The following is a 27,300-nucleotide window of genomic DNA, read 5'->3' as shown; positions in this document are numbered from 1 at the left end:
AGGGATTCTAGTGTAAGACGTCTCTCAGGCACTGACGGTAGAAACGATCTGACATACGAACACTTTACAGTGACATGATCATGGGTTTGGCCGCAATCGATAATATTCCTCTCTCGATCCTGACGTCCGGCCCATCTCCAGGGTGGGACGGAGATGCACCTGCCGAGGAGCAGGAGGCAAGTTCCACCCCGGGCGTGATACCGCAACACAGTGGATCAGCCTCTTCTTCCTCCGGAGTGAATTCAGGTGCATATGGAGCTCAGCCACCGAGTCTGCAAGAAAGGGGTACACGGCTCGACTCCAACTACACGGGGTACACACACGCAGTTGATGTTGCAAGTCTGGCATCGGCACCATCAAGCAGCGCAACTCCAACTACCAACGTTCCCTACCCGAACGTGGGCCATATAGCAGATCCCTACCACTTAGGTGTCCTGCATCCGTCGTACCGGGGTGAAGTAGATCCAAGTGATCACGCATATACTTCGTCATTCTCAACAGCGCATGTAAGGTGTTTCAATACTGCCCTGGATCTAACTACTATCTGACAGGTATTTGGCCTCTGTCGTCACGCAGGTCCTAGGCATTGAGCGACATATGCAATCCATATCAGCTATGCATAGCATGGGCCCGGGGGCCTCGGACCAAGGTGCTCATCCGCCTGGTTTATGGCAAACTTATGCCAACACGCAGTTCGCTGCGCCTACCGACGCATCAGGCATGACTGACAATGCTCTCGAGATGCTGTCAGGTATGCCGCCGGCCCTGGGGTACGTTAATCGGTTTGGGCTCAGATGCATTGAGTGTCTGAATGAACCATAAATTACCACGCCAGCTGTGATGACTGGACCGGTTACATGTGGAATACTATCCCCGGATTCACGCAACCGCTAACATCAGATACTGACAGCCGCTTGCAGATCGATAGACCATCAATTCAGAAAACCACGTATAGTCGGAGTGGGTCGGAGTGGGTGCCAGGGACGTCGGAAGAAGGTAGAGAAGTCCAGATGGTCCGATTTCTGTCTCTCGGGGACTTGAAATTGCTTGTCCGACGTGGTCCGACTGTAAATGATTTTCAGAAAGCGGGCCCATCGATCTGCAAATGGCTGGAAGGGAGCATCTGATGGCATGATCGGCAGCCTGAGTGTTTCACTTATGTACATCCCAAATGTACGTATCTCGTGGAAGCTTTGAGTCAAGTTCACGAAACCTTCGCTAGCGTCACAATCCTCATCGCCGGCACATTTCCCAAACCAACAACATTGGCGAGGATTGCCCTGCAGTACTGCAGGCGGTGATAGGAGGAAGCGCAGGACATCTCTTCGACAGGATGCAGTATGCTTTTCAAGACTGGAGGAATACACCGTCTCGTATTCTGAAGGTGCACCATGTTCGGGATTGCTGCCAAATTAACTCGATGAGAATCGCGTATAACAGACCGTGCTTGACATACGGTTTTTCTTGATCTCAAGACCTCCGCGATGTATGTCGTGGATCCCTCTTGAGCGACCTGGTGATCCGCGTCATACTTCGCTAGCCAGAGGCAAGCATCCGTGAGGAATGCGAACGTTGGTCCCAGTGCAGGCTTTCTGGTATTCGATGCAAAAGCCGATTGTGCATTATACGGCAACGCGTAGCTGGTGTCGTTGATTATCTGGTAGAAGAGATGACAGGATCTAGCTGTCCCAATGCTTCGCCGTTCGGAAATACGTACAAATATTGCAAGGGAGAACGTCCGCGCCATAGAACGGAGTTGTCGCATAAACGTTGTCATGATTGCATGCCCTTTTAGACAAGTTGAATGCCGCAAGGTAAGGATGGTATTTGGATTACCTTGAGAAGAGGTAGCATTCAGACGGCAAGACAGAAGCTTTGACAATGTGTCGATCACGACGCAACGAATTACAGGACCACCTTTCGCGGGGTGCTATACAGCAGTAAGTTACACGTTAAGCATACGTTAAAGATCCTGAGTTCGACGAACAGAGAGTGACTGGCGTAGAGCGTCCAGGATATTATCCGCTTCTTCGGCATCCGCAGGCATGGCAATGTGCAGTCTGTCCAGGGCTGTACCGGAGGCCTTAATGGACGGCCGCTGAGTGAAATGAGAACGTTTCAAGAAATTGGTACAACCTCTCCTTCCGCCGCCGCCAACCATCGCACCGCTCTGTCGATTTGGAAGTCACCGGTCGTATCCAGCCATAGGACACTTGAGTCGGAGACCTCGGATAGATGTTTGCAAACTAGATGCAGAGCAAGAGCCTTCATGTCCTTCAATACCTTCTGGGGGGTGGTTTCGTGGGACGCTCTTACCGATTTACCGGAGCCCTTCACTCCGGATATTTCTATAACTCGTGAACCACCGAAGCCGTCTAACAACACGTCCAGAGCATGCACACCGCTGCGAAATCGAGGATCCTTTGTCGCTGAGAGACTGGCCCGCCTATAGCATTCAACGCCGGTCGAAACTGGAGCAGACGCACTCTCAGCAAGTTGGGCTGTGTAAGTTTCAAGTATATCTCGGGAAACAACACCCGAAGAAAGCTTCGCCTGCAGGTCCTCGACTGATCCGGGAAATAGCAAGTCCATATCCGTGCGGATGCCACATTCTTGCAAGGCCTCAACGAAGTCCGTCGGCAGAGGAGGTACTAAGTCTTGCAGGTCCATAGCCAGTGAAGAACCTCAGGCTTCAATAGTTTCGTAAGTATAGCACGAGAGATCAACAGGAAGGTTGTGCGTCGGACGAAGACATGTTTGCGTGCTTTGTATATGCGGTCGAAGCCGCAGGCAGTTTGTTGACTGTGAGAGACAGCGCCACAGGACGAGACGCGAATCTCTAGATCTCGGCTTTACAGGGTGGTTGTGAGTGACAAACGGGCATAGCTTGTGAACGTACTCGAATGAAACACGACGACTGCGGAATCCGCTTTTTGTGCTCGACCCGGACATCGTTGCCTTGAGCTGCTGAACGGTACATCGTTTAGGAATGCCCGCCTCGACCTCCAGCACGCAGTCCAAGCCTGAGAAGAGCGAGGAACCGAAACCAAAGAGAGCAAAAGTGTCGAGCAAACCAGTTGCTCGTGCTTGTGATACGTGCAGGCGCAAGCGAAGTACGTGGTCGCGTGAAATGGGTGGAAAGACATACTGATGAGAGGCACTAGTCCGTTGTAGGTGTCAAGAGATATTCTTCATTAGACAGGAAGCTTACGCCCAGGGTGACTTTAAACCCATTTCTATCTGAGGCGACGGCGAGGAAGGATCTGGGATTCCTTGTCCTAACTGCGTAGTCTTCAAAACGGAATGCACATATAACGTGCCTTTAAAGGTCAGGCTGATGTCCGAATGGTCGCCTTTCGCAAATGTAGCGTTCACTCATACCTCATACGCAGAAACATGGCCCACCGAAAGGGTAAGCTCTCGAGCGTATATCGCCTATTGGCACTTACAACTGCCACACAAGTTACGTGAGACTCCTTGAAGCACGTATCGCCAAGCTAGAAAGTCTACTACGCGAGGTCAGTATTACAGAGTAAGGGTTGACAGGATCTTCATCGTATGCACTGCGCAGGACGGACATGTTATCACAGAAGAGGTAGGAGAGCCTCTCGACAAAGATCGCATACGCAACGGGAATTTCCCTGGAAAGGATGACTCTGAAGCACGTCGCCCGAAGCGCTTTTCGAGTGGCTCTAGCTCCGGCAGCGCTGAACCTGGTCCTTCCTACGAGAGTCGCTCCAAGAATGCCGAGGATGATCCCGAAAATGTCTCAAGCGATGATGAGCACTTTATCGCCACTACCCTAGGTCCCGCCGTCGCCGGTCTCTCTCTGGACCCTCCCCATCGCAGGTACCTGGGTAAATCAAGCGGGTTCTCCATGATTAAATCCGCAATCATGCTTAAGGCAGAGAATACCGGGACTCGCCCCACATGTGCATTTCGGTCATTCCGTGAAGAGTTCTGGCGTCCTCAGCTGGTACCGTTGTCACCCAAGTCGCTTTATGATGGATTCTGACCCGGATGCATATAGTGGGAATTGCCGGCGCACGAAATTATACTTCCAAGTTACAAATATCCAGATGTTGATCTTATGGAGTCCTTGATCCGCATTTATTTTGATCAGCTGCACTATTTGGCGCCGTGCCTGCACCAACAGACTTTTGAGCGAAAATTCCGGGACGGCCTCCACTTGTCAGATCGAAAGTTCGCGGATATTGTTCTCATGGTCTGCGCGGTGGCATCTCGATATTCGGACGACGAGCGTGTATACACCACAGCCTCTGATTCTTCATATTCACCCCAATCTGCAGGGTGGAAATGGTTCACTCAAGTTCAGGCAGCCCCACGATCCCTTGTTGCACCGACCACTTTGGAGGATTTACAGCTATACAATGTTGGTGTGATCCTCAGTCTGTCTGACGATTTCCCTGGGATTGAATTTAGTTGTTGTTCAGTTGCTGTTCATATTCGTGACAGGCGGTCAAGCTCCTCAGGTTGGCTGGGTGATAGTCGGGCATGCCCTACGATTGGCTCAGGACATAGGAGCCCACAAGCGCAAGTTCCACGAGGACCAACGGAAACTGGACTCAGAGTTGTGGAAAAGGGCATTTTGGTCAGCGGGAACTCTCATCTTGAACGTTTCGTCCAATTCCTAATCCGCTGTAGGTGCCTAATCGCTCATGATCGTCACATGAGTGCCGCCATTGGACGACCTTGCTCCATTGACGCTGAAGAGTGGGTGTACTTCATCTCGCACATGAAACCCGACTCATCGCCTGTTTAGAATAGAGGTCGATTTTCCAGCGGAGTGCGATGACGAATATTTGGAGCACCCTGATTCCGATGGGAAGTTCAAGCAAGACTCCGAAAGGCCGTCCAAGATGGTATACTTTACCCACTGTCTGAAGATGAGTCTGCACACGGGGAATGCACTGCGAGCTATAGTATGTGAGCCATCCCAAGGAAAGATGCAGTGTTGACGAAGTTGGGTAGTACACCAACCGCCGATACCAAGCTCTCATGGGGCGCAACCAGCAAGGTTGGGAACAGCGCATCCTTGCCGAAATGGACTCTGCGTCCAATCAGTGGTTCGACACGATTCCGGCCCACCGTGAGTCCATCCTCATCCAGGGCCAAACACTACCTGACGAATGCCAGTGAGATGGGTGCCCACCTGTGGCGATCCCACCTTCTTCAAGCAATCTGCGTTCCTATATATTAATTACTATCAGAACCAAATCCTGGTACACCGCCCCTTCATGGCTTCAAAGAATTCGGCGCTGTCGTTGTCATGCCTGGCCATATGCACTAACGCTGCTCGCTGCATTCTGAACGTCGCTGACGCACTTAGACAGCGGAGGGAGAGCTACCCTGGCACGATCGTACCTACGTTTACTGCTACGATGTTCCTGTTACTGCAAGCCTGGGGAGGTAAGAGATTAGGGATAAGTGCAGACCCTGAGAGTGCGATGGCAGATGTACACAGAGGTCTCCGTGTGCTTAAACACCTTGAGGACCGGTAAGTATTCATAGCTATGCACTTGCCCTCATGACTAAACTATTATGGTCTCGAAGCTGGACCGTCGCTGGAGCATTATGGTAACTCCTAATGTCGTCGTAGGTTTCGTGCTCTCACCTTCTATAGGGACATCATCTGGGAACTAGCGTCCATTACTGAGCTGCCTCTTCCCGTGCCCCAGAAAAACTGCAGGAGTTTCAAACGTCCGAGGCGCGGTAGCAATCTACCGACCAACACTGCGCCGCCACCACTGCCAGCGGAAAAAGTGGCGGCGGGTGCTTCTCGAAGTTCAAGCACCCATATTCATGCTGACCCTGAAGCCACTCAATCAGGCTCTTCGGTTTCTCAATCCCAGAGCCCGGCGCCCGCGGTTTACCGAGCTATGGACTTGCCTTTGACTTCCGATGGCCAGAGTGCCGTGATGAGTGACTTCGTGCAAGGAGGAAACGCCCCGGATGACATCCGGTACAAAACATCTTCAGAGGACTTCCGGGAGAGCTCCTTCACGTCAGCTACGGGCCTTTCTTCGAGCCAAGAATATAATATGTTTGGTCTGTGGATGGGTCAGGCAAATGGGATAGAGCATCATGCTCCTTCTAGCTCCATGCCTTCGGGTTCCGCTAGTACGTTCCAAGGGGACCCATCCGGTAATGCATCCCTCTTCTCTGGCTTTGCGACGACCATGACAGAGCATGGTGCGGTGGACTCTCTTTCGAGCTCCTCTACTTCTACGTCCATTCCTTCGGGCTTTGGACAGCCGTACATCAACGCAGAGCAGAACGGCTTCGATTCGCAGGAATGGCAAAACCCCTCGGTTTCTGCTTCTATCCCCCGTCCTGCGGGCGGTGCCAATGGTTTTGATCAAGACGCTTTGACTTTGCTATCGAATTATCCGACTGGCTTTGAGTGAGTGGATGACGACTTCACTCTGGCCATCCAGGACCTAATGTATACCGATTCAGCTTCGATGATTGGGATGTCTACATTGACAGTATGGACACCTTGATGCAATGCTCAAGCTCACTGAGCAATGCGGGCGGCGGTGCCTAAAGCTGCATCATACTAGCCCTCGACTTTCGACTGGCTACTCTCGCCCACCTTAGGCAAGTACATATTGTGTATACGAATGGAATATGCATTACTTTCTGCTTCCAGAACATGTCCTGTTTCCCAGCAAACTATGTACCTTATGACTCATTCATGTTAAAAGCGAGTAACACAGTACGCCACCTGGGACAGGATCCACGGACCGGTTTCGAATTATTCATCCAAATTATCTGTGCCTGGGTCCCTCTGCAGCAGCAGCTCACGGGAAGTCCAGGCGGGCCGCCAATAAGTCTTCCTGACTGTCTTTTGCGCTGTTCCTTGATCAGGTCATGGATCCCCCAGACATACGGTTACATGCAGGTGAAGCCCTTTGGTCATAATGGCATCCGGAGTGGCAGGGCAGGGGCAGGTATGCAAAGGGCATGCGGTCCGCATCGCGCGGCTTTGCTTGTTCAGGAAAAGCATTTTCTGTCGACGTGGTCCTGGAGATGCCCGACATGGCCGGACCGCCTTATCAGTGTGGCGGTGCAAGGAGCTCTCGATCCTTGCAATCTCAGATCCTGGGTGCCTTTGGCTGCCATTTCACGTTCAGTGAATAATCGCGCAGCGGACGGCGCGTATACGACTCACCGCCGTATTGCCCGTAATAGAGTGGGTCCGTAAGACAGCAGCAGAACCATGAGCTAACCACCAACAGCATAGTTTGGTTTCAGCTATCCAGCTCGTTCAACGTGCCAGGCACTGGTCGTGGGGCAGGAGCACTGATGGTTACACCATTTCTCCGATACAGCAAAACCATCTAGACGAAGTTTCAGTGTGGATATGATCGACCGCGCTGACATGAGCCCCTCACTGCTTCCGTGTAAAGTCTTTGCGGGCCATACAACAGCGGCTCGCTCTTCCAGCAGCCGCCCATTCCACAGCCGTCCGTGGAGGAAGTGATGGGGACTGTGCTCGACCCTTCACAATGGATGGCTGAAGTACGTGAGCTGGTGACGGTATTGCGCAACGTGCAGGCCACTCGCTACTTGAGTGGTGAGTCCAGTTCATGACGCGCTTCTGCACGTACTGAAGGCTGCATCGCTCAGCTGCCGGTCTTGTTGTGAGTCTTTAAGTGATTTGTGCGGACGCTGATACTCAAAAGGGAGGACAGGTTTTACTATGGGATCACCTCCTCACGTTCGAGGATGAAGTCGAGTTCGTTTGGAAAGCGGAGTGGGCTGTGCCAAAAGTTCTGTTTCTGGGCCTTCGTTATATTGTTCCTGTTATGCTTATCATCAATACATACCGTAAGTATCTCGTGCTGTGTCCCTCCACGCTGCTCTGATGTGCCTTGTACAGAAATGAGTGGGCTGGTCACTCATCACCTTTCTGACACGGTGAGTATTCATCGCATCGTTCCATTATCGCACGCTGACTGATCCATGCGTAGTTGTAAGTGGCAGGCCCTCTTATGTATCTTCCGCAACACTGAGAACGCGGGTCCAGTTGTAAGGTGTGGCTGAGCCTGGCCATCTACATGGGCATGATCAGCATCGCTATTGGCAACTGTAGGCCGCTCACAAAGCAATATTTTCCCTCGTACTCATTATTGATTCGAACCTCCAGTCCTGGTGTTGCTTAGGCTGTGGATCCTCTGGGACCGGAAACGGGCGCTGGTCTACTCCACGCTCCTTATTTTTGTTCTAACTCAACTCGCGGCGATCGGTACCATGACAGCCATGGTCGTTCGCCTTCTCCGTACGTCCTGCCACAATCACGGAGTCGTCCACTAAATCTTTGGCGTACCAGCTGTCCTATACTTCGACGAACTCATTGATATGTGCGCCCTTGGGACGAAGATCAATGTCCTGTGGCTCTGGCTTCCAGGGGTACGCCTCCCGTGTTCGCACTGAACCTCCACCTCCATTGAACAAGAACATTACAGATTATCTTCGAGGTTATGGTGTTCACGACAGTGTGCTGGAATGCCATAGACAGACCAACATCAGCGCATACTCCTGTTATGAAAGCCTTGTACCGCGATGGGTTCGGTTACTTCGCTGTACGTGAACGTTGTTGACTTGCCTGTTGATGATCCAGGATCCGCTGAAGTATTATCATGCAGGCATTGACGCGTGAGCTACACTTTAGCTCAATTATGCTAGCATTTCGTTGATGGCTAACGCCCCCTACAGTCCTTAGGGTTTTCAACCTGACGCTTGCAATTATTGCACCGGTGAGCAATACGAAGATAATTGACGATGCCACACATGACTGATCAAACCTACGTATAGGTTTCGCTGATGTTTCTAGGCGTCTTGTGAGTGCCCCCGCTCAACGGCGGCCCTGGTGAGAAGAACTGATTACGTCCCAGCTTCATCTGGTCTGCGACGAACATAACCGTGACCCGCCTCATCCTCAACTCCCGCAAGCTGAGCATGCTAGCGAGAAAGGCAGAGGACGACGCCCAGACTGACGATATGCAAGACGACAGCGACGACAGCGTACGACTGCGGCGATACAGCACCGAAGATGGTATTCGGATAGTCAGGGTGGAGACAAGGTCGTGCGAGGAGTACGAGCTTCATTGACTTGCAGGTGTATATGTAGGAATGTGTTGTACTGTGATGATTCTCGTCTGGACGAGGAGTTATGCATCCCTTCTTTCGTGACCGGATAATCTAGGACCTCCCGAGGATATTCAGCCAGCCATCCCCAGACATGCCTCCGCCTCTGGCTGTTGCATGTTCTGTGACTAGTTCAGTATGATTGGCCCTGCATCCGGGCGCCTTGCCACAATGTTCTGAGAAGCACGGCAATCGCCGGAACTCGAAGTCGCGGCTTGAGCCCCAGTCAAAATCGACAATTTTTAGCTCTATTTACTGCTGTTCTGCACGGCTGGCAGACGGAAACAGCGGAGAATAGTAAATCGAGCCTTTTAGCAGATGGCCAGCTATTTAGATCTGTTCTCTCGTATGAGGGATTTCAGCGTAATGGATGTAAATAGACGATAAATAGAGAGGGACATAGTGAAATAGGTGGGATCATCTTACATCGCGTACGATGCACTTCAGCTATTCCCTGCATATTACGGCAGTCCCAATCAATTCAAGTCGATTAAATCAATATTATCAGCGAAGCTCTATTTACATCTATTCATATCTATTTAGTCCTAATTTACAATGTTGATACACAGTCTCACATCCCCTTCATTCCACGTGGCACGAGTACCTTACAATTCTAAGTAAAGCAGGTCAGCACGTACTGAGAAATCGCATGAGAGCGTGCACGTACCCAGAGTCCACATAGCACCCCCATGAATGTTCCTAGATGGGGTAATGAGTAAATTAAACTATCCGCCCCAATGAAAGGTGCATACCTTGGTAACTCTCGATAAAAACCCTCCAGCACCCTATTACCACCGACATCAGCGCACAGGAGAGTAAATAAGATGTATGCACAGATGACTAACAATATAGTGCTGTCGAATAAGACCGATGAAGCACGGAGTAAGCACACGAAGAGAGGGGAGTCGAGTAAGGTGGTGGGGGTAAGAAAGAGAAAGCAGGAATAGACCGCTGGCCTATTTATGACCGCGAAAACGAGCAAGTGCGGAATGATGTCATCGGACAGTCCGTCTCAGCACAATGCCTGAGGTCGGCGGGCACGACGGACAAAGCAGAGGCCCAGCGACAGTCGATGCACTTGCGCGATTGCACGTCCCACCATCCAAAGCCATATCCTTACCTATCCTTACCATATAAAGCAGGCCCGTGCGAATCGACGCAGTCTCAGCACGCATGATTGGACGTCGACTGACCTTAGAACAGACCGAAATAGATAACAACAGATTTTGTACTAGCTAAATAGAACTAAAAATTGTCGATTTTGACTGGGCTTGAGCAGCCACATCCTTGTTGCTCTTAGCAAGACTACGTCCTTCGTCCTTAGCCTCCCTTACGCTACGCCACCAAACATGGCTGAGCGTACAGAGACCGACGTGTCAAGACCGTCCGCGCTGCCCAGCGCTAAGCTGACGAACAGGAATCGAGAAACCCGGCCGTTCGCCGATCTCAAGTCAGACGAGTACCTGGATTCTGTGGAAGAGGAATGGAATAAGAGGGTGGACGCGGAGGTGGACACCTTAGTCGAAGGCATGGTGGATCTTGTGAGCTTGGCTTCGGTACGTTAATCAAGAGCCGCCATTTTTCTTCATACTTGCTAAATGTAATACAAGATCGGGGACAAGGACAAGTTTCGAATCGCCTTGGAGGCGTTCCAGGCTGAAAGTCGCGCTGAGTCTATGGTGTGTTCTATGGCACAACTGCGACATACGGATCCTTACGTCCTGCTTTCTCTATAGGTCAGATCTGCAAATTCTCTACTGTCCATCATACACTCCATGAAGTTATTGCTCCTGTTATCCGACGAGGCCCAAATCGCGAACTTGCGCGATAGCGAGCTCAAGATTATCCAGGAAGAGAAGGATGAAGCGAAGAAGAAAGTCGCTGAGCTGCTGAATGATCTGTTGAAGCCCTCAGAGCTGCGAGTGTGACGACTGGGCCTCCATGGTATCACGGTTTACATCCTGATCGAGTCTCCTCCTCGGCCGTCTTGTCAACAGTCCTATGATGGAGTTGGAAGAAGGCGCTCAGGCGCGCCTCCTGTGATAACCACTGCGCCGGAGTCGGCTGGATGCGACACAGCACCAAAGCCGACTTGTTGCAGCTCTTAGAAACCCAAGGGACTCTACCATGGCGCTCCCGCTTCACGTCTTAAGTGCCGAACTCAATATCGACGGATACTCGTTGAACTTCATCACGACCCGACTTGTTAGCAGATCTGGGACGGAAGGAAAGAACGAGCGGGGGACATTTGGAATTGTATGAGAACTTGTTCTCCCATGACCAGAGAACCTGTTGCTGCCATATTTGTTGTGATACCAGGGCGATGGCCTCACCACATGAAATGATACATGTCCGTCTTCATCATGTCTCTGGAGTAGACGCGCCTTACTGCGCCCGCATGGGTGATACTTATGTCATGAGACAATGAGAGAAGTTGTAGATGGGGTACACTCTGGTACACTGTGATACTGGCTGTCACGCAACCAATCGGACGTACGTACCGCCGTCACGCGAGCCTGATTTCACATGGAAAGACGCCCCAACCCCGCATCAATATAGAGCGCATCTCGGGAGCTGCCAACACAACGTATCCCTCCTCCACCTCCTCAGTTCCTGTACACTATTGCTGTAGCCATGTCGGACATCAAGGAGCCCGGTTTCAAGGTATGCTGCGGCGGGGCTCTATCTCTGAATAACGCCGTTGACCTCCGTGTAGACTTCCGAGATTATTGCGGGCCTCGCCCAGGTATTCCAAACGTACAGCGACGAGGAGAAGAAGTCCCAGATCAAGAAGGTCGGTTTACCTCTGCCAATCTACAAGGATGTCCCCTCACTGGCGAGCAGACGAACGGTATCTTCGAGCTACGCGTGAAGAACGCGGAGGGGAAGGAGGGTGTCTGGACAATCGACCTCAAGAAGTCGGGCACAGTCTACAAGGGAGAGGCTAAGCCAAAGGCAGACGTTACAATCCTCCTTTCCGACGATACGTTCACTCAGCTAGCTGAGGGCAAGGTGAGTACCTACCGCTGTAAATGATGGAATGGCTTGTTGACACGACGAGTGCAGCTTGACGGCCAGAAGGCTTTCTTGACTGGCAAGCTCAAGACGAAGGGTAACATGATGCTGGCAACGAAACTGGACGGTGTACTAAAGGTCAGTGCCCTGCCACTTCTGTATCTTGCTGTGATTCACACACGATCATCGCAGAGCGCCAAGAGCAAGGCCAAACTATGATCTTCTGCGTGTGTATTCATCGTGTAATATGTGCGCCATACCCATCGTAATATCCATTGAGTGGAGGGTCGTAATTTAACAGGACAATATTATTCTACACTGTGAGGCTGAAAACATACAGAATTATCCACAACACAAACAGACCCGGTCCAGAACAAACTCAAGAAAAGCGTCCCCCAAATAGTCCGCGCTGTCTGCGGGGTGTAGGCTGCACGTCGGGACGCAACGTCGACAAGCTATTGAGTTGCTTCATGACCTGACGATACATCAGATACATGAGTGCTACTGGGTGTAAGTTGATACACACCTCCTCCAGTTTGTCCTTGCGTTCCTGTAGGTCCAAGTGTCGTCTGACGATGGGGTTTTCACGTGCAAACTCGACGATCTCTTTGCGATCAAGATCGTAGAGTAATCTAGAGTCGATCTCTCGAGGGAACTAACCGACCTACGTCAGCGCGTCATCCCGTGCCAAGCGCAGAGGGGCATGCTCACCTGGTAAAAGAACTGGTCTAGCAGTTCAATATTGATAAACATGGCCGCGGTGTACGCTAGCTTGTCAGCGACGACATTCAAGAAGGCCTCCGGGCACAAAACGTCGTTTTCGGGACCAGCTTTACACCGCTTGGACTTCAAAGCTGCAATGCGCAGCTTCAAAACGCCCATGCGGTCGTTGTAAAGGATGGCATGTCGAGCTGCAATTTCATCAGAAGCGCCCCGTGAGATACCGGAATGGACGAACCATCAAGGATCTGTGCTGGAGGATACTGGTAATCATCCGCAACAGATTTCGAGTCGTCCTCTGGTGACTCGTCATCGGTCAACAGACGGCGAGCCTTCCGCTCCTTTTCTCTTTGCTCCAAAGTCTTCACATAGCCCATCAACCCAGACAGCCGCCTGCTCCCTCCGACGCGCTTCCTAATCTCCTTCAGTTTACTCTCGCACATCGACATCTCCTTCTCGAACAGCTCCACCGCCTCCTTCCTGCCCATCTCCCACTCCCGCGAATCCACCTCGACCTCATACTTGTACGGCTTGATGCAGTTCTCGACCTGGTCCGACGTGAACCCGATCCGGTCGCGCAGGATCATGTGTGCGAACTGCACGATGCGCTCCGCGGCGCGCGGGTGGAAGGTGAAGGGCTCCCCGGCGGCTATCGACTCGATCAGCGCACGCAGGCCGTCCGCGACGAGCAGCGTCGAGTCCCGGCCCACACCAGATTTCGTGAGGAGAGACGACGCCGCCTCGAGCTTGTGTCGCCAGTAGGGCTCCACGTCCTCGGGTTTCACCTTCGGGTTCGCAGCCAGCTCGCCGAGCTCCGGGACCCGCTTATCAAGCCAGTACAGCTGCTCGAGCACGTCCATCACCTTCTCATCCAGCATCTCCTTGAGCTTCGCGCGGATCTGCGGTTTCTTGAACTGCATGGTAAACTCGCGGAAGCGAGCTTTCAGCAGGTCGACGGTCTCGGCGACGTACGACTCTGCCGATATCCGTCGATCGTTATACTGCACCTTGAATTGGTAGGTGGCTTCCTCGAGCTCAAGCTGCACAGCATTAGTGATGCCGTGCAGTGACGACGCCATAGACGATTCCAGGACCTCCATAAGGCGGCGGCGCAGGGTATCAGTGCCAGTCATCAGAGAGCCGCTATTGAATATCTCCTTGTGGGCACCGAAGTAATCGTGCTCTCCACGTTCAGCAGCTGCAGACGTGGATTCGCGTCTGCTCTTAGAACCAGAAGGCTTGCACACGACGCCGACGTAGCCAAGGTGAAGCGGATACCGGTTCCCGGTCAGGATGCTGGCACCCTGCTCTGGTGGCACGAGATCCATCTTTGTGATCACACCAATCGTCCGTAAACCGAGAGGGTCGACCCGACGACTGGCGCGAAGAGCAGGTGAGTTGGCCAAGTCGACGTCCGCTGCACAGACCGCCAAGATGATATTTGGCTCCCGGATGTACTTGTCGCAGAGAGACACGATCTTCTCCTTCAATGACTCAGGTTGGTCCATGGAGGCGATTTGGATGTATCCAGGAAGATCGATGAGAGTCAAGTCTGGGACGTGAGGGCTGTAAATTCGGAGATCGATCGGATCGTCAGACACGGCCTCGGTAGATGGGACGGCGAGGTTGAGGTCAGTGAGTGTCCGCTGGATGTTAGAGAAGTCCGTAACCTTGCCCAAGCCCAAAGCTGGGAACTCGCCGTATTCTTGTGCAGACCCTGGAGTGTGAATCAACGTGAGCTCGATGGGGCGTCGCGTTACCATGTTGGATCCCCTAGATACGCCTTGTTGAGCAGGAATGTCAAAGTCGGGTGAAGGTACCTACTTTGGCAAAAACTCATGCCCGACAATAGCTTCCAGGACGCTGCTCTTTCCAGAGCTCTGACTACCAATGACAACAATACTGGGCAGCTTCAAGGCGTCACTTTTGTCGATGCTAATGAGCATCCCTCGGATTTCAATCAGCTTCTTCGTCAGGTTCATCAGTCCGTTCTGGTCAAGTTCGGTCGGTTTAGAATCAGATGGGGAGGATGTCGTCGCAGCGATCAGAGCAGCAAGAGCAGCGGCATCGCCCTTTGGCGGTCGTCTTGAGCCGCTCCCGGTCCCGTCTTCACCAGAGCCCTCTCCATTCTCGCCGTTCTTATCGCCTCCAGAGAAAAGGTCCTTCAAGAACTGCGGTGTTTCGAGTTTGGGTATAGAGGGCAGTTCAACTCCTGAGATGCGAGAAGTGACAACTCCCACTCCATCCGACACGGTGTCGAAAATATCCGTAGCGGTGTCCTTGACAGTAGTCATGAACTCGTCCGATTTCTTCTTGAACTCTTGAGTACCTCGAGTTCAGACTTCCCACATAAGTTTGCAGCGAACAGCAGGCGTACCTTCAAATTTATAGTTCGCATACGTGACACCTCCCGCACCTATCGTAGCACCTGCTATTGGCACACGGAACGCGCGGAGGACGAACTTGGGTATCGACGCGTACGACAACGCTCTGACGTGCATATGGCGCAACGCTGCGACATGAGGTGACCCCGGCCTCTGACGAGTACGCGTTCCATTGGATGTCAGGAGAGTGGTGTATTGTCGGTGTACGGGTCTGGCATTCTCGATCCTGCGAGACGCGCTCAGGCCGTACGTGACGGTCTTGCGAGGAGTCTTGAGGATCGATGCAAGTTGTCGGCGCACGGCTGAGTACATTACTGCACAATGCCCAGTAACGCCGCGTCGACGACGAGAGGGCAAGGGAGAGAGAGGTAGCGGTGACCGACGGCGGCGTTCAGTAGAGCCAATTCGCTCGGCAGCTTTGATTGCGTTGCATATGCCGCCGGCGCGTGGTCGACACGCGCCTCGGTGGCGGGAACCGCTCACTTCACAGCTACACGACGGCCTGGTACGGTACTTTCAACCTGATTCTCCTGCCAACATCTTGTAGATCCCCTTCGACGTGCTGATACTGGCCTCTGCTACCGTGAATATTGCCAGACGGCTTCGGACGTCGCGCCTGGATCTCATGCAGCTTATATACGTCTCTGACGTCTGCCGTCGCTCCAACGGGCTCGACCCTCCGCCGTCGTCTGCTGGAAGACCATTACCGCTCAACGCTATATCAGTCGGACTATCCTGTCGAGTTAGTCGGTGCTATAGATACTCCCGCCGAACTGCATCCTCCGTGGCGCCGCAACACGTACCACAGGCACTTCCTAGCCTACGCGATACCCACCGCACGGGCAATCCCATGGAAGGACGTATATTTAGTGGTCTCTGAACCTGAGGCCTTTGCTCTCAGCTACGCGTTCTACTCTGCTCACGCGCAGCCATCGCGGGCACGGAGATTCGGGCCGGCGTTCCCGTCTTAAGTTAGAGCACGGAACGTCGCCTCTCCTGCTTTCCGTACAAGCCACAGTCCAACACTTGTGCAACTGCCATGTCCAGCCCACCACCCTCCGGTATATACGTCCCAGCGGTCTTGTTCTTCGACGAGAACGAAGAATTTGATGTACCGGCCATAAAGGCCCACGTCCTGCGTCTGGCCAAGGTATGTATCATCTCGTCTATCCGTTTATCATCGCGTTGACTCGTTGGTATCTCAGGGAGGTGTTACGGGAATACTGGTCCAGGGCAGTAATGGCGAGGCCCAACACCTCTCCCACGATGAGCGCAAAGAGGCGATACGTCTTACAAGAAAGACCCTCGATGAGAATGGGTTCCAAGACGTGGTCGTTATCGCAGGCACCGGCGCTCAGTCTACACGCGAGACCAAGAAACTATGTGTGGATGCAAAAGAGGCCGGGGCAACCCATGTCCTTGTCTTGACTCCGTCAACTTGGCCTCCTCGGATGACAAAAGATGCAATCATACGCTTCCATCGCGAGGTGAGTCTCACACTTATCAAGTGAGATATCCAAGCGACTCACGCCACGCCATCACAGGTTGCAGACGCATCTCCGATCCCGACCATGATCTATAACTTCCCCACCGTCACGGCAGGCATAAACCTCGATTCTGATACTATCGGCACACTCGCAGAGCACCCGAATATCGTCGGGACAAAGCTCTCGTGCGGGGACATCGGCAAGCTCCATCGGCTCACCTCGTCCGTCTCTCCCGAGAAATTCGCGACCTTCCCTGGCACATCATCAGTATACCTGCAAGGCGTGCTGTCCGGCAGCGCGGGGCTGATCGGTGCACTACCTAACATCGCTCCGAAGGCGCACTTATCGGTCTGGAATCTCTATAAGGAGGGCAAACTGGACGACGCTATGAAGCTGCAGGCACTGCTGGGCCACGCAGACGCCGCTGTCAGCAAGTTGGGCGGTATCTCTGCGATCAAGGCCATCATAGCGAAGGAGTTCGGGTATGGACAACCGCACGTGAGGGGTCCGCTGCTCCCCATCAGCGCGGATAATTTTGGAGGCCCTGGATGGGATAAAGTAAAAGAATTGCTGGAATTGGAGAAATTTCTCATGGCAGAATCGGCTTAGGGGAGATCATGCAGACCATAGGCATTTTACAGTGTCTGTACGTTGAAGTTGAATACAGGGATTAGGAGGATGTATCAACCGAGGAATCTTAACATTTTCACGGCCAATAAAAAGTCGGCCGATGTGACGGTAAGCGGTCATGTCCTACGTCGCAATGGCTCGAATTGCCGATATACCGCAGAAAATCGGGGGCAGTTGGACGAACATGGTACCCTCTGCTGCGCGAGCTCTATGTACCACTGGAAGGAGCAGACTTCATCATATCAGCGCACTTTTCTGCCACCACAACGGCAGGCGCCATTGTATGAGCGGACAAAATCTCAGGGAATATCGACGTGTCGCAAACCCGAAGTCCATGAATCCCGTATACCCTCAGCTCATCGTCCACGACTCCCGGGTGGACGGGGTCGGTCTCTGGCGCCATCCTGCATGTGCAAGAATAGTGGAAACCGCTCCGAGCGTGCGCACGTATGAACGAGTCGAGGCCTTCATCACTCTGGCCTTCCAAAGCTTGCAGATTCTTTAAGGGGTAGCCTTGCAAGCGAATCTGTTCGCCTAGTCGCAGGGCCAATTTGACGCCCTTCCGAAGCACTGCGTAGTCTTCCGCGGTGCTGAGAAATCCAAGATCTACCGCGGGATGGTCCCGGGGGTTCGTGGAAGCCAGCATCACTCGGCCAGTAGACTTGGGGCGGACGAGACCCGGTAAGAGGGAGAACACGCCGAGCTTCGGATACTGGATGTGAGAGCCGTTGACTGGAATCGCCTTGATCTCAATGTCAGCGACATTGTCTTCATCTTCTGGCACTCTAGTCCTAATTTCCGAGTTGTCATCCAGGAGGGACGACTTCACGAACACCGCCATTTGGGTCACGGGCATAGCAAACAGGCCCTTGGAGGATATGAAGTACTTGGCGAGTTGAGATACAGCGCGCCAAGGTTGCACTAGGAGAACATGCAATGAATCTTCTATGGGGGTTTCGAACGTGACAGGTATATCTATGTGATCTTGCTACCGAGGGTTGGTTTCAAGGAAATCTTCACGTGAACGCAGAGAATAACTTACTAAGTGACTGCCCACCCCAGGCATGTCCCGCACCACACTTATACCGTGATCCTGGAGGTGTTCTTTAGGTCCGATGCCGCTACCAGGACATTGATCGTGTCAGCATTTGTCTCCTAACTGGACGGACGGTACCCACCTGAGCATCAACAACTGAGGGGAGCCCAGTGCTCCGCAGCACAAGACGACCTCCCTCTTCGCCCTGGCATAGAATGTCTTCGAGCTTGGGTCCAGCCTCTCAAAGTAGATACCCTTGGCACGGAGACCACTGCTTTCCGTCGCAACTTCGATGCCTGTCACGATGCTTCGCGTACAGATTTTGAGGCGCTCCTTTCTAGGAAACGCGACGTCCGCGGGAAGGAAAGCACTGTAGGTAGAAGCTCGACGCATACTAGCATCAATAGAGACATCGAGCATTGCACAACCCACGGGCGGCGCATCTGGCGCGTTGATATCGGGTATCTCAGGGATACCGAGCGCTGCGGCGGCTGGTCTAACACTATGATTCATGGCGATGAGAGTCAATCTTATGAAAAAGTTCCCATCCGAGACATACTGCTTCAACACTTCAAACTGCAAGTCGGGAAAAGTTTGATTCTCCCAGGGACCTGGGTACGCAGGCCTCAACAATGTCCGGCAAGAATACAAAAAGATCCATACCATCTCCTCCGTGGAAATCCGACTTGGAATGACTTAGTGACTTCTCTGATCTCACAAAATACGGTTTCAATTCGTCATATCCCCAAGCGCTGTGCCCCATATTCTTCCAGTGGTTATATTCCAAGGGAGCGCCTCGTGTATAAAGAAGGGTATTGACACGGGACGTGCCTCCCAGCCCATCGCCTCGGATCAGGGCCACAGACCGGTTGTCCAGGTGTTCCATGGGTAACGATGACCAGTGCTTCACGATTTTACTGCCGCCGTAGGGATTGGAAGAGAGAAATGGTACCCGAGAGGCCCATGTGTCTTCGACCCCGCCTTTCTCTACCAGCAAAACAGACACATCTGGATCCTCTGACAAGCGTGCTGCCAGGCAGCATCCAGCAGTACCACCTAAGGGAAGCTTATAACGTAAGGCACGACGTTCGTTCGACTCGACTCACCTCCAACCACTATGTAGTCATAAGTGGCTTTGGCCAACGAGCTCTCCGTGAAAGGAATCGAGACGCCAACCTGGGTAGGATCACGCTCAGGATACGACGAACCGAAGGGCCACATACTATGGCGGATTGAAGGGGTTGTTTACACCGAAGACAAGTTATTTATAACCTAGGGGACGAGCAACACCTTGTTATAAGCTTTGGCTTGCTCCCACAATATTCATCGCTGACAGAACCGGGACAAGGGCAGTATACGTATCGCAGGCAGTGCTGCATGCGCATGCATAAGCCTGAGATCTTCCAGTGACAAGTCGTCGCGCAGCCTGGCAACTTTCTTCAGCTCGTGATTGGTCCTCCCAGTCGCGCGAGTACTAGTGTCATGGTTTCGGTGTCTGCAGATGTCTTCTACGCGATGACTGCGCAGTGCGCACACGTACGCATGCCCTGCCTAAGAATCAATCAAATGCTCTTGAGACATCATTATGAATATATTCAAGACTGTATATCAGATCCTAGTCATCATGATGGAACTCTCGGGCTGGTGTCCGGGATACTACTTAGTCGTAGCCGCTTGGATCTACCTCGCACGTCGTGCGCGATATCAGCATCTTGTTCTCGAAGAATATCATGATATGCGATAACCCGTGTTCCAGAAGCCCGAGACTTCTGCTCGTAGCCTACTAGTAGGACATCTCATCCGGCGTGATTAATACGTTGGATTGGCTGTGAAGTGCCGCGGTGGGTCCACTGGCACCTGTCCGGAAACACCGAGTGAGCCTCGCAGGTGAATATTAATGTCCCCGTCGGTCCGATGGGAGTTTCGGGTGGCAGGACCTACACATTCGCTCCCCTTCCATCTCATCACTGAGGAATCTTCATCAAGAATCGATGGAGTCAGAAACAAGGTTAAAGTGGCACCCATTTTTCCTCCTTAAGAACCTTAAACCATCCCCCTTCTTCAGTCCTCAGTCCCCTCCCCAAAACAAGACACCCTTAATGGCAGACCTTTCCTCAATTATCACAAGTCTCTACCATACTCAGGTGGTAGACTATTGCAGTGGTAAGGCTTCAGTCTACCTTCATTGGTGACCTGTTCATGATCTGTTTCCCAGTTAGTGCTGTGGCATTCTATGTGTACCATTTCAGTAAGTTGTATGCTCTTATGCCACTTCATATTCATAAAATACCTCCACTATATAAAAACCCTGGCAGTTGCAACATTCCCTCAAGAGGTATGCTTGTTGTGCAGTGTTACCTGCACCAGTTGCTCATGATTTGAGTCTTGACAATAGGTTGATATTGTTTGGGTAAGGAAGCACTTCACCTGCCTCGACTAGTGAACCTAATGCTACTTCAAACAGAAAGCCAAATGGACACATATGAAAATCTTATATCTGATAGTGCGTCTTCAGGATGTCTCTGACATCAAGACTTACTGTGCGACAGAACCGTTATTTTGGACTTCTGGTGGTTGGCTCCTTTCTTGCTCGTGAGTGATAATCACAAGATGGATGCAACATTGTCTTCTCAGCTGCCTGTAACAGTTGAGATGAACCCCAGGCCTACTGTTACCACCTGTGAGTACTGAACTGCATGTTGGATCTGAAAAGTACAGATGATTTTAGCATAGGTAAATTATGGGCTTTTTGGTCAGGATGGACTTGTAAGTGTTACTGTCCCCTGGGTGTCTCTTATTCACAGAAGGGGACTGGCAGCACTTGTGGCAGGGGTAGTTGTTCAAGGTATTGCATTCTACTGCTGTACTAGTATAGCTCCTGAATGCCTTGAGAAAGTGATGCTCCAGCTACGCATACATGCATTGCATCGTCATGGTGAACAAAGTTCTTCTCTCAGTCCAGTTTTGATGCTTATCTTAATCTGTAGATCGCCGGGTGATCTTTTTTCTTACCCTGGGGGCGATTGTGGAAGTTGGTTCGACTGCCATTCTTCAGATAAAACAGTACATTGGTTATGATGGTATGTAAGATACGCATGCTCAATTCTAAACTGCCTTATTCACTACAAGATCTTCACCTTAGTGGAAGTTGTCTCAGAGTATGGTAAACATATCTGCTACAAAGGCAATGTCAGCTTTTTCAAGCATTTCTGGACCTTGATGTGAGATTATGATGCATCAACAGAGCCTGTAACTAATCTAGTAACACAGGGTACCTTCACTCTGCTTTGCTTTCGTGCTGTTGATTATGACACTACGAAAGACTGCACAACATATTCATGAAAGGATCAGCATGCATCTTCCAATGTGTATGGGGATAGGAGGTCATATGTGGGTCATCCTGACTAGAGACTCACTTTTATACTATGTGGGGTATGTCATGCACATTCCTGCCGATTTTATAACCCTTATCAACCTGTTCTGCTAGCTGGTTTGCACTCTACTTCTTGACCATAGTGCTCTGGGTAGCAGCTCCTCTTGATCTGTGGAACCTTCCCCTTGCATGGACAGTTGTTTGGCACACTGCTGCGGGGACACATATGATCCTTAATCTCTCACAGGCATCCCATCTCACTCAATCCCACTACACTTTGACCGTGATTTCTTGAGGACCTATTACCCCAATGGAATTTGCTGTATCTAGCCACAATGGAGCCCTTAACCGAAGGGGGAAGCAAAATGACTGAATGTAATCCTTCCATTCTTACCCTAGCCATGACTCATGTACACTACATCCACACTGTTTCTCAAGGGTATGTCTGATTGAAACACAAACAAGGTCACCCACAGCTTACATTGTGTATAGGCAGTCCCACAAGTCCAGAGGATTATCCAGCTTTCTGACAGTTATTCACTATTTTGTACCATCTACTGCGATACTGCTTGCCAGCCCCCGATGTCAACAGCCATCATGTAATGGTTGGTGGTAAGGAGGAGTAGACGCTAGATTGTCCGACTCGGATTCAACCTAAGAATAACGGGAGGCTATTTTTACCCCGACGCGATACTAAAGTGACTGGCTTCGCGTGACGCCATCGTCGACATCTCGCGCTTCTACCCAAACGTCATTCACTCCGACCGCATACATAAATACGCTCAGCAGTCCGACATGCCTCAGCTACTTGCAATTCCACAATGTCCAAGTTTTTACCGTTTGAAAAGGTGCGTTGTCGTCGTTCTGAACGATACCGAGCACTTACGTCTTCAACTGTAGATTGGCATCGTCGGTGCCGGGAGTATGGGCTCCGAAATGGCCCTGCTATTCGCCGAGCACGGGTTGACCGTCTCGTCTTTTGACGTCGCAGGGCAGAACATAGACAATTTGAAGAAGTACGCCGAATCAGCGCCGGAGGACGTGCGCTCGCGCATCTCCACTTATAAAGACTATGATCCGTTCATATCAAGCCTGGGCGGCAAGGATACCCGGAAGCTGTTCGTCTTTAGTATCAAGCATGGAAGCCCTGCAGACCAGGTTCTTGAGTCAATGGACAAGTATCTAACGAAGGGGGATATTATCCTCGACGGAGGGAATGAGTGGTATCTCAACACTGAGCGCAGGCAGAAAGAGCTGGGAAAGAGAGGCGTGCACTACATAGGTATGGGTGTCTCTGGTGGCTACCAGTCTGCCAGGCGCGGGCCGTCAATGTCACCAGGGGGGAATCCCGACGCTGTCAAGGAAGTTTTGCCTATCCTGGAGAAGTTCGCGGCGAAGGATAAGAAGACGGGCGCTCCCTGCGTGACAGCTATCGGTCCCGGAGGTTCTGGGCATTATGTTAAGATGGTGCATAATGGGATCGAACAGGGCATGTTGGGCATCATGGCCGAGTCATGGGAGCTCCTGTACAAGTGCCTGGCCATCCCCCTCGACGAAATCTCCGCCGTTTACCGTAAGTGGGCGGAGCAAGGTGAACTCGTAAGTGCACAGGGCAACCTCACGCATTCGAGCGTTAGTGATCGCTCTGTTAGGCACGTAATTTTCTCGTGGAGATTGGCTCGGACATTTGCGGCCAGTCGGATGAGTACACCCATTCCGCCTCTCACCTCCTCAACAAAATCCAAGACAAGGTCGTTCAGGACGCCGACGACAGTGAGGGAACTGGTTTCTGGACCATCGTGGAGGCCGCCAACAGGCACGTCAGCGCGCCGACAATCGCGGCCGCCCACTTCCTCCGCGTCGCCTCCTCTGACCGCGCACAACGCCTGCAGGTCGTCGAGGCCCTCGGTCAAGACCTCGGCGCCGCACGGAAGCAGCAGATATCTGATGATGAGAAGAAAGCGTTCGTGGAGGACCTGAGACTCGCTGTGTACTGTGCGACGCTGGCGAGTTTCGCGCAGGGAATGAACCTCATTGCCCGGGCCAGTGACGACGAAGAGTGGAATGTGGACCTAAGTAAGTGTATACAGATCTGGCGGGAGGGATGTATCATCCGCAGCGAGTATATTGCGGACTTGTTGCAGCCGTTGTACGAGAAAGAGCCTGCGGTACGCAATACGCTCACCTTGGGTCCTGTGGCGGATGAGATCAAGAGGACGTTCCCGGCTCTCCAGAGGGTAGTAAAGAGGGCCTTGGAGTGGAATGCGCACATGTAAGCCTGAGGATGGACTGTGCACCGTGGTTCGCTTGGGCTAACGCCAGTCATTGGCAGTCCTTCCATTTCTGCTAGCCTAGAATACTTCAAGTATTGCGCGGGGCTGCACCTCCCGACACAGTTTATGGAAGCCGAGCTTGATTATTTCGGCGCTCACTCTTTCGACCTGAAGGAGGAGGGGCCCGGCGACGTGAAGAAGGGTAAGCCCGCTGTTTTCTTTCCTGTTGTGGGTGCTGATGTATTGCTACGTAGGCAAGCACCACTTCGAATGGAAGCCTGCGTGAATTACTTAGTTGAGGGAGACGAAGAAACGAGCCGGTCGCCCTGTCGGACGACGGAGGAGTACGGCATGACGGCCGACGACCCAGTATATGATGTATGTATTCTTTATTCAGAGTATGTAAACTGTAGCTATGTAGTATAATCGACAACTGTATTATGACCTCTTCTCCTGCGAAAGCGCGTGATAAGGGATCTTCTATGCTGCGGCCCTTGCTGATCCTGCCACGATCTAGTAGGATCTGGTAAAGCTGTGAGATAAGATTTACTTGTAAGTATGAACAAAGCCTCCATGTGCATCAGGACGCATTAGCAAGCGACGTCGAAATGATCGTGCGAACTCAAATCAAGCTGAGACTTTCGTAAGATCAGCAGGTGTCAATCAGTCGATTCAGGTCGTGAAGCAGTGTAACCCCACGCAGATCATGGATAGGTGGAGTTGGTTGTGCAAGTTTCTGTTCTCCCGAGAATCGTCACTTGGTTTTGTTGCAACACGCGTCGTAAGATGTGGACTGTGTGTTAGACGAAGGAGGTAAAATTGGCCTAGGCATCAGATCGTTATATAGACAGCGCCCGTATGACTTTATGGGAAAAAGGCTTCGACTATATCAGGCTGGAAGGAGTCATAGTATCCTACCTTGGCACGCTAGATGTAAGCCCGACGGCGACATACATACCTATCGGGGCACCTTAGATTGTACCCATTGTAGTGAATAACTTTGAGAGCCACGGAGGGAGGGTCCCGGGTCGCACCCAATGTATACCGTATACGTAAATCCACATATGGCCGCGGTAGCCGAAGGTACATATTTCTCTGCGCGGTGCCTTAGATACAGCTGCCGTGGTGCTGAGTATGGACCGCACAAGTATCAGGCGGACGAACGGGGCGCCATAGAGCCATAGAGTCATACAAGATACCCATGCTGAACAAAGTTGCTTTGCAAATGAGGGCTCGAAGCTGATGGCAGCGTTCCGGAACGCACTTGGACTAGGAACAAGTCAACGGCGCAGGAAACGCGCCTCCGTGACGAAATCGTGGCAGGCCGCCGTTGATAGTGCAATTTTATCCCAGGATACACCAATCAGAGCGGTCGCTTGTAAAGACTTGTCCTGATGCTTTGTAAGGACGTACTATAGGTATAGGCGTCCAAAAGATATTTCAACCTCCTTCGGCTTTGCGGGACGAGGCCACATCGACCAGAGAGCGGATCCAACCTGCCAAATCTGTGAAACTTACGCTACATATTTTAGCGACTACAACCGCGAACATACCGACTACTGTGGCTGCAACATCTGGAAATGAGCAACGGATATCTTGTCAATCCTGACAGATCAAGTACTGTTAGGCTTTCCTTCGGCCACCTCAAGTTGGAGGAAGCACTAAGCAGAGTCGGGACTCAGTTGAGCCCGAGCAGACCCAAGCGAGGGCCGGAACGCGCTAGACACTGCGTGTGTATACAGTCCCGGACAACCAAAGACAACAAATTCGGTGACCGGATTTCCTGAGGTCCAGCAGCCGTGGGAACCCCAATTTTATTGCAGAAACGAGTGATTTAGACTCTAAAGAAGAGATTGGCACGAGCCGATTTCCGATAAACACCCTGTAGCCTTCAATAATGGGTCGGGATGGGCCAAAATTTTGGCCGTATACAAAACAAATCGGGAAAAATGCGGAAAATATGCCAATCGACTCCTTTCAATGAGCTGAGTCTGATTCTGGCTTAAATCTAATAATTGGACCAGCTGATATGCCATAATAGCTCTCCTAAGTGCAGGCCAAATATGGCAGTCAAGGTAACATGTGCAATAAATTTGAACTTCCTTGCCAGTGGGCGGCCTCAGAAGGAGGTCTGAAGTATTCGAAAGCCTAGATGCAGCTCCATGCAAGGGTTACAGGTCCCCAAAGGCTCAGGGCATGACCTGGGAGGTCCGGTGACTGTGTAGAATGTCGTTGAAATGGCCCAAAATTTTGGCCGTATCAAAAAGTCGTGGGAAAAATAAGGGGACCTCATTTTTGGATGTTTCCAGCCTCCCTGAGTCCGAATCTGAAGTCGGTTTCCCGCCAAAAAATCTCGTTCGATCAGAAATCAATTTGTTGCCTTTGCTTGTCCGGGACTGTATGTATGGACGAGTTGCAGGGTGCAGAGCTCTTCCGAAAAACCAATTGTAGGCGCATGCATGAGATTGTACCTAACGCTAGACTGCGGGAAGATCACAGATGAATCAAGAGGAAAGCCACAGCGCGGTTGCCAAAAGCGCGTTTCACAAGCGTAACCTTAGATTGGGGTTTAGGCGGCATCCTGGCGTGAAAGAGCTTGTCTATATCAGGAGACGATCTACAGCTGCAGCTCGAGCCTCAGACGTATCATGACGCGACTGCGAGGTGGTAGCTCAGTGGGATTGCTAGCAAATTGCTAAACCTCCATGTTGGCGTTCCGTCCGGAGCTATCACTGGCTAGTGCTGTATTAGCCTTTGCGTATGATACCGAATTAACATTACGTGCTTGCTATCGACCACAGCCTACTAGTACTAGTCCAGTAGCACGGAGGAAATGCAAGATCCCCACAATTTTGATGGGTAAGTGACTGGATCTAAATCTTCGTTACATATTTTGTTAACTGACACGCTGATACGGTTCCCAGCAATCACAGCATCACGGGCTGCTGTATGAAATGGACGTGAGCGCTTGTTACGCCTTGCCGAAGGCTGTACTATCATGACTCTATGGAGCTTCTAGGCAGACCAGCCTTAGTAGGGTAATAAACTGGGCAGCAAAAAAAACGGCAACGTTCGAACTATTGCAATTGTGCCGCCTCTACTTGGCCAGATGTCGCACATCTTCCCCCTCGAGCAATTAGCTCAGCATAAGCTTTGCATGAACTTTTCAACGCCCGGCAAACCACCAAGCATTGAGTGGGCCCCACTT

The 27,300-nt window shown here is 51.7% G+C and overlaps 10 protein-coding genes across 10 annotated transcripts; 7 read left to right on the top strand and 3 right to left on the bottom strand.

Moving 5' to 3' along the window:
• Window positions 1-1,166: 1,166 nt before the first annotated feature.
• Window positions 1,167-2,670, bottom strand: GLOTRDRAFT_78350 (P-loop containing nucleoside triphosphate hydrolase protein; the record flags this gene model as incomplete). Its single annotated transcript, XM_007869446.1, has 8 exons — window positions 1,167-1,173; window positions 1,223-1,404; window positions 1,457-1,657; window positions 1,718-1,788; window positions 1,837-1,930; window positions 1,988-2,083; window positions 2,137-2,265; window positions 2,317-2,670. 7 exons carry the CDS (start codon window positions 2,668-2,670, stop codon window positions 1,348-1,350), a joined length of 1,002 nt encoding a protein of 333 aa, XP_007867637.1. The 3' UTR covers window positions 1,167-1,173; window positions 1,223-1,347.
• Window positions 2,671-2,910: 240 nt separating this feature from the next.
• GLOTRDRAFT_78347 (uncharacterized protein) lies at window positions 2,911-5,750 on the top strand (the record flags this gene model as incomplete). The annotated part of the gene is made up of 14 exons (XM_007869445.1): window positions 2,911-3,113; window positions 3,165-3,170; window positions 3,246-3,328; window positions 3,393-3,412; window positions 3,464-3,518; window positions 3,572-3,976; window positions 4,031-4,393; window positions 4,455-4,612; window positions 4,666-4,734; window positions 4,784-4,943; window positions 4,993-5,110; window positions 5,158-5,518; window positions 5,575-5,598; window positions 5,645-5,750. Coding segments are annotated over exons 1-14 (2,052 nt in total), but the record flags the coding sequence as incomplete, so codon positions are not given.
• Window positions 5,751-7,473: 1,723 nt separating this feature from the next.
• On the top strand, window positions 7,474-9,245 carry GLOTRDRAFT_111644 (uncharacterized protein). Its single transcript, XM_007869444.1, has 12 exons — window positions 7,474-7,600; window positions 7,654-7,667; window positions 7,719-7,854; window positions 7,907-7,946; window positions 8,054-8,115; window positions 8,174-8,305; window positions 8,357-8,436; window positions 8,493-8,609; window positions 8,673-8,682; window positions 8,743-8,783; window positions 8,842-8,867; window positions 8,922-9,245. The coding sequence occupies exons 1-12, from the start codon at window positions 7,507-7,509 to the stop codon at window positions 9,136-9,138; spliced, it is 969 nt and encodes a 322-aa protein (XP_007867635.1). The 5' UTR covers window positions 7,474-7,506; the 3' UTR covers window positions 9,139-9,245.
• Window positions 9,246-10,523: 1,278 nt separating this feature from the next.
• Window positions 10,524-11,529, top strand: GLOTRDRAFT_78346 (uncharacterized protein; the record flags this gene model as incomplete). The annotated part of the gene is made up of 3 exons (XM_007869443.1): window positions 10,524-10,730; window positions 10,785-10,853; window positions 10,911-11,529. The coding sequence occupies 3 exons, from the start codon at window positions 10,524-10,526 to the stop codon at window positions 11,100-11,102; spliced, it is 468 nt and encodes a 155-aa protein (XP_007867634.1). The 3' UTR covers window positions 11,103-11,529.
• A 279-nt stretch (window positions 11,530-11,808) lies between these two features.
• Window positions 11,809-12,408, top strand: GLOTRDRAFT_130712 (sterol-binding-like protein; the record flags this gene model as incomplete). The annotated part of the gene is made up of 5 exons (XM_007869442.1): window positions 11,809-11,838; window positions 11,891-11,968; window positions 12,019-12,186; window positions 12,241-12,327; window positions 12,382-12,408. The coding sequence occupies 5 exons, from the start codon at window positions 11,809-11,811 to the stop codon at window positions 12,406-12,408; spliced, it is 390 nt and encodes a 129-aa protein (XP_007867633.1).
• A 175-nt stretch (window positions 12,409-12,583) lies between these two features.
• On the bottom strand, window positions 12,584-15,605 carry GLOTRDRAFT_14077 (uncharacterized protein; the record flags this gene model as incomplete). The annotated part of the gene is made up of 6 exons (XM_007868972.1): window positions 12,584-12,664; window positions 12,716-12,844; window positions 12,901-13,100; window positions 13,148-14,682; window positions 14,734-15,229; window positions 15,287-15,605. Coding segments are annotated over 6 exons (2,760 nt in total), but the record flags the coding sequence as incomplete, so codon positions are not given.
• Window positions 15,606-16,298: 693 nt separating this feature from the next.
• On the top strand, window positions 16,299-17,651 carry GLOTRDRAFT_116882 (aldolase). Its single transcript, XM_007869441.1, has 3 exons — window positions 16,299-16,443; window positions 16,499-16,780; window positions 16,838-17,651. Exons 1-3 carry the CDS (start codon window positions 16,333-16,335, stop codon window positions 17,387-17,389), a joined length of 945 nt encoding a protein of 314 aa, XP_007867632.1. The 5' UTR covers window positions 16,299-16,332; the 3' UTR covers window positions 17,390-17,651.
• GLOTRDRAFT_78337 (alcohol oxidase) lies at window positions 17,619-19,504 on the bottom strand (the record flags this gene model as incomplete). The annotated part of the gene is made up of 5 exons (XM_007869440.1): window positions 19,110-19,504; window positions 19,006-19,057; window positions 18,589-18,948; window positions 18,453-18,531; window positions 17,619-18,398 (listed from the first exon to the last, which is right to left on the bottom strand). Exons 1-5 carry the CDS (start codon window positions 19,330-19,332, stop codon window positions 17,619-17,621), a joined length of 1,494 nt encoding a protein of 497 aa, XP_007867631.1. The 5' UTR covers window positions 19,333-19,504.
• A 1,414-nt stretch (window positions 19,505-20,918) lies between these two features.
• GLOTRDRAFT_94641 (uncharacterized protein) lies at window positions 20,919-21,671 on the top strand (the record flags this gene model as incomplete). The annotated part of the gene is made up of 6 exons (XM_007869439.1): window positions 20,919-20,949; window positions 20,980-21,038; window positions 21,081-21,126; window positions 21,180-21,212; window positions 21,434-21,526; window positions 21,589-21,671. 6 exons carry the CDS (start codon window positions 20,919-20,921, stop codon window positions 21,669-21,671), a joined length of 345 nt encoding a protein of 114 aa, XP_007867630.1.
• Window positions 21,672-22,640: 969 nt separating this feature from the next.
• GLOTRDRAFT_116880 (6-phosphogluconate dehydrogenase, decarboxylating) lies at window positions 22,641-24,409 on the top strand (the record flags this gene model as incomplete). The annotated part of the gene is made up of 5 exons (XM_007869438.1): window positions 22,641-22,667; window positions 22,720-23,418; window positions 23,472-24,091; window positions 24,152-24,294; window positions 24,347-24,409. 5 exons carry the CDS (start codon window positions 22,641-22,643, stop codon window positions 24,376-24,378), a joined length of 1,521 nt encoding a protein of 506 aa, XP_007867629.1. The 3' UTR covers window positions 24,379-24,409.
• Between the last annotated feature and the right edge of the window lie 2,891 nt (window positions 24,410-27,300).

This window comes from Gloeophyllum trabeum (genome assembly GCF_000344685.1).
Source record: "Gloeophyllum trabeum ATCC 11539 unplaced genomic scaffold GLOTRscaffold_00009, whole genome shotgun sequence".
NCBI classification, from domain to species: Eukaryota; Fungi; Basidiomycota; class Agaricomycetes; order Gloeophyllales; family Gloeophyllaceae; genus Gloeophyllum; species Gloeophyllum trabeum.
The sequence above is the reverse complement of the archived record's forward strand: the minus strand, read 5'-3'. Positions and strand labels throughout refer to the sequence as shown.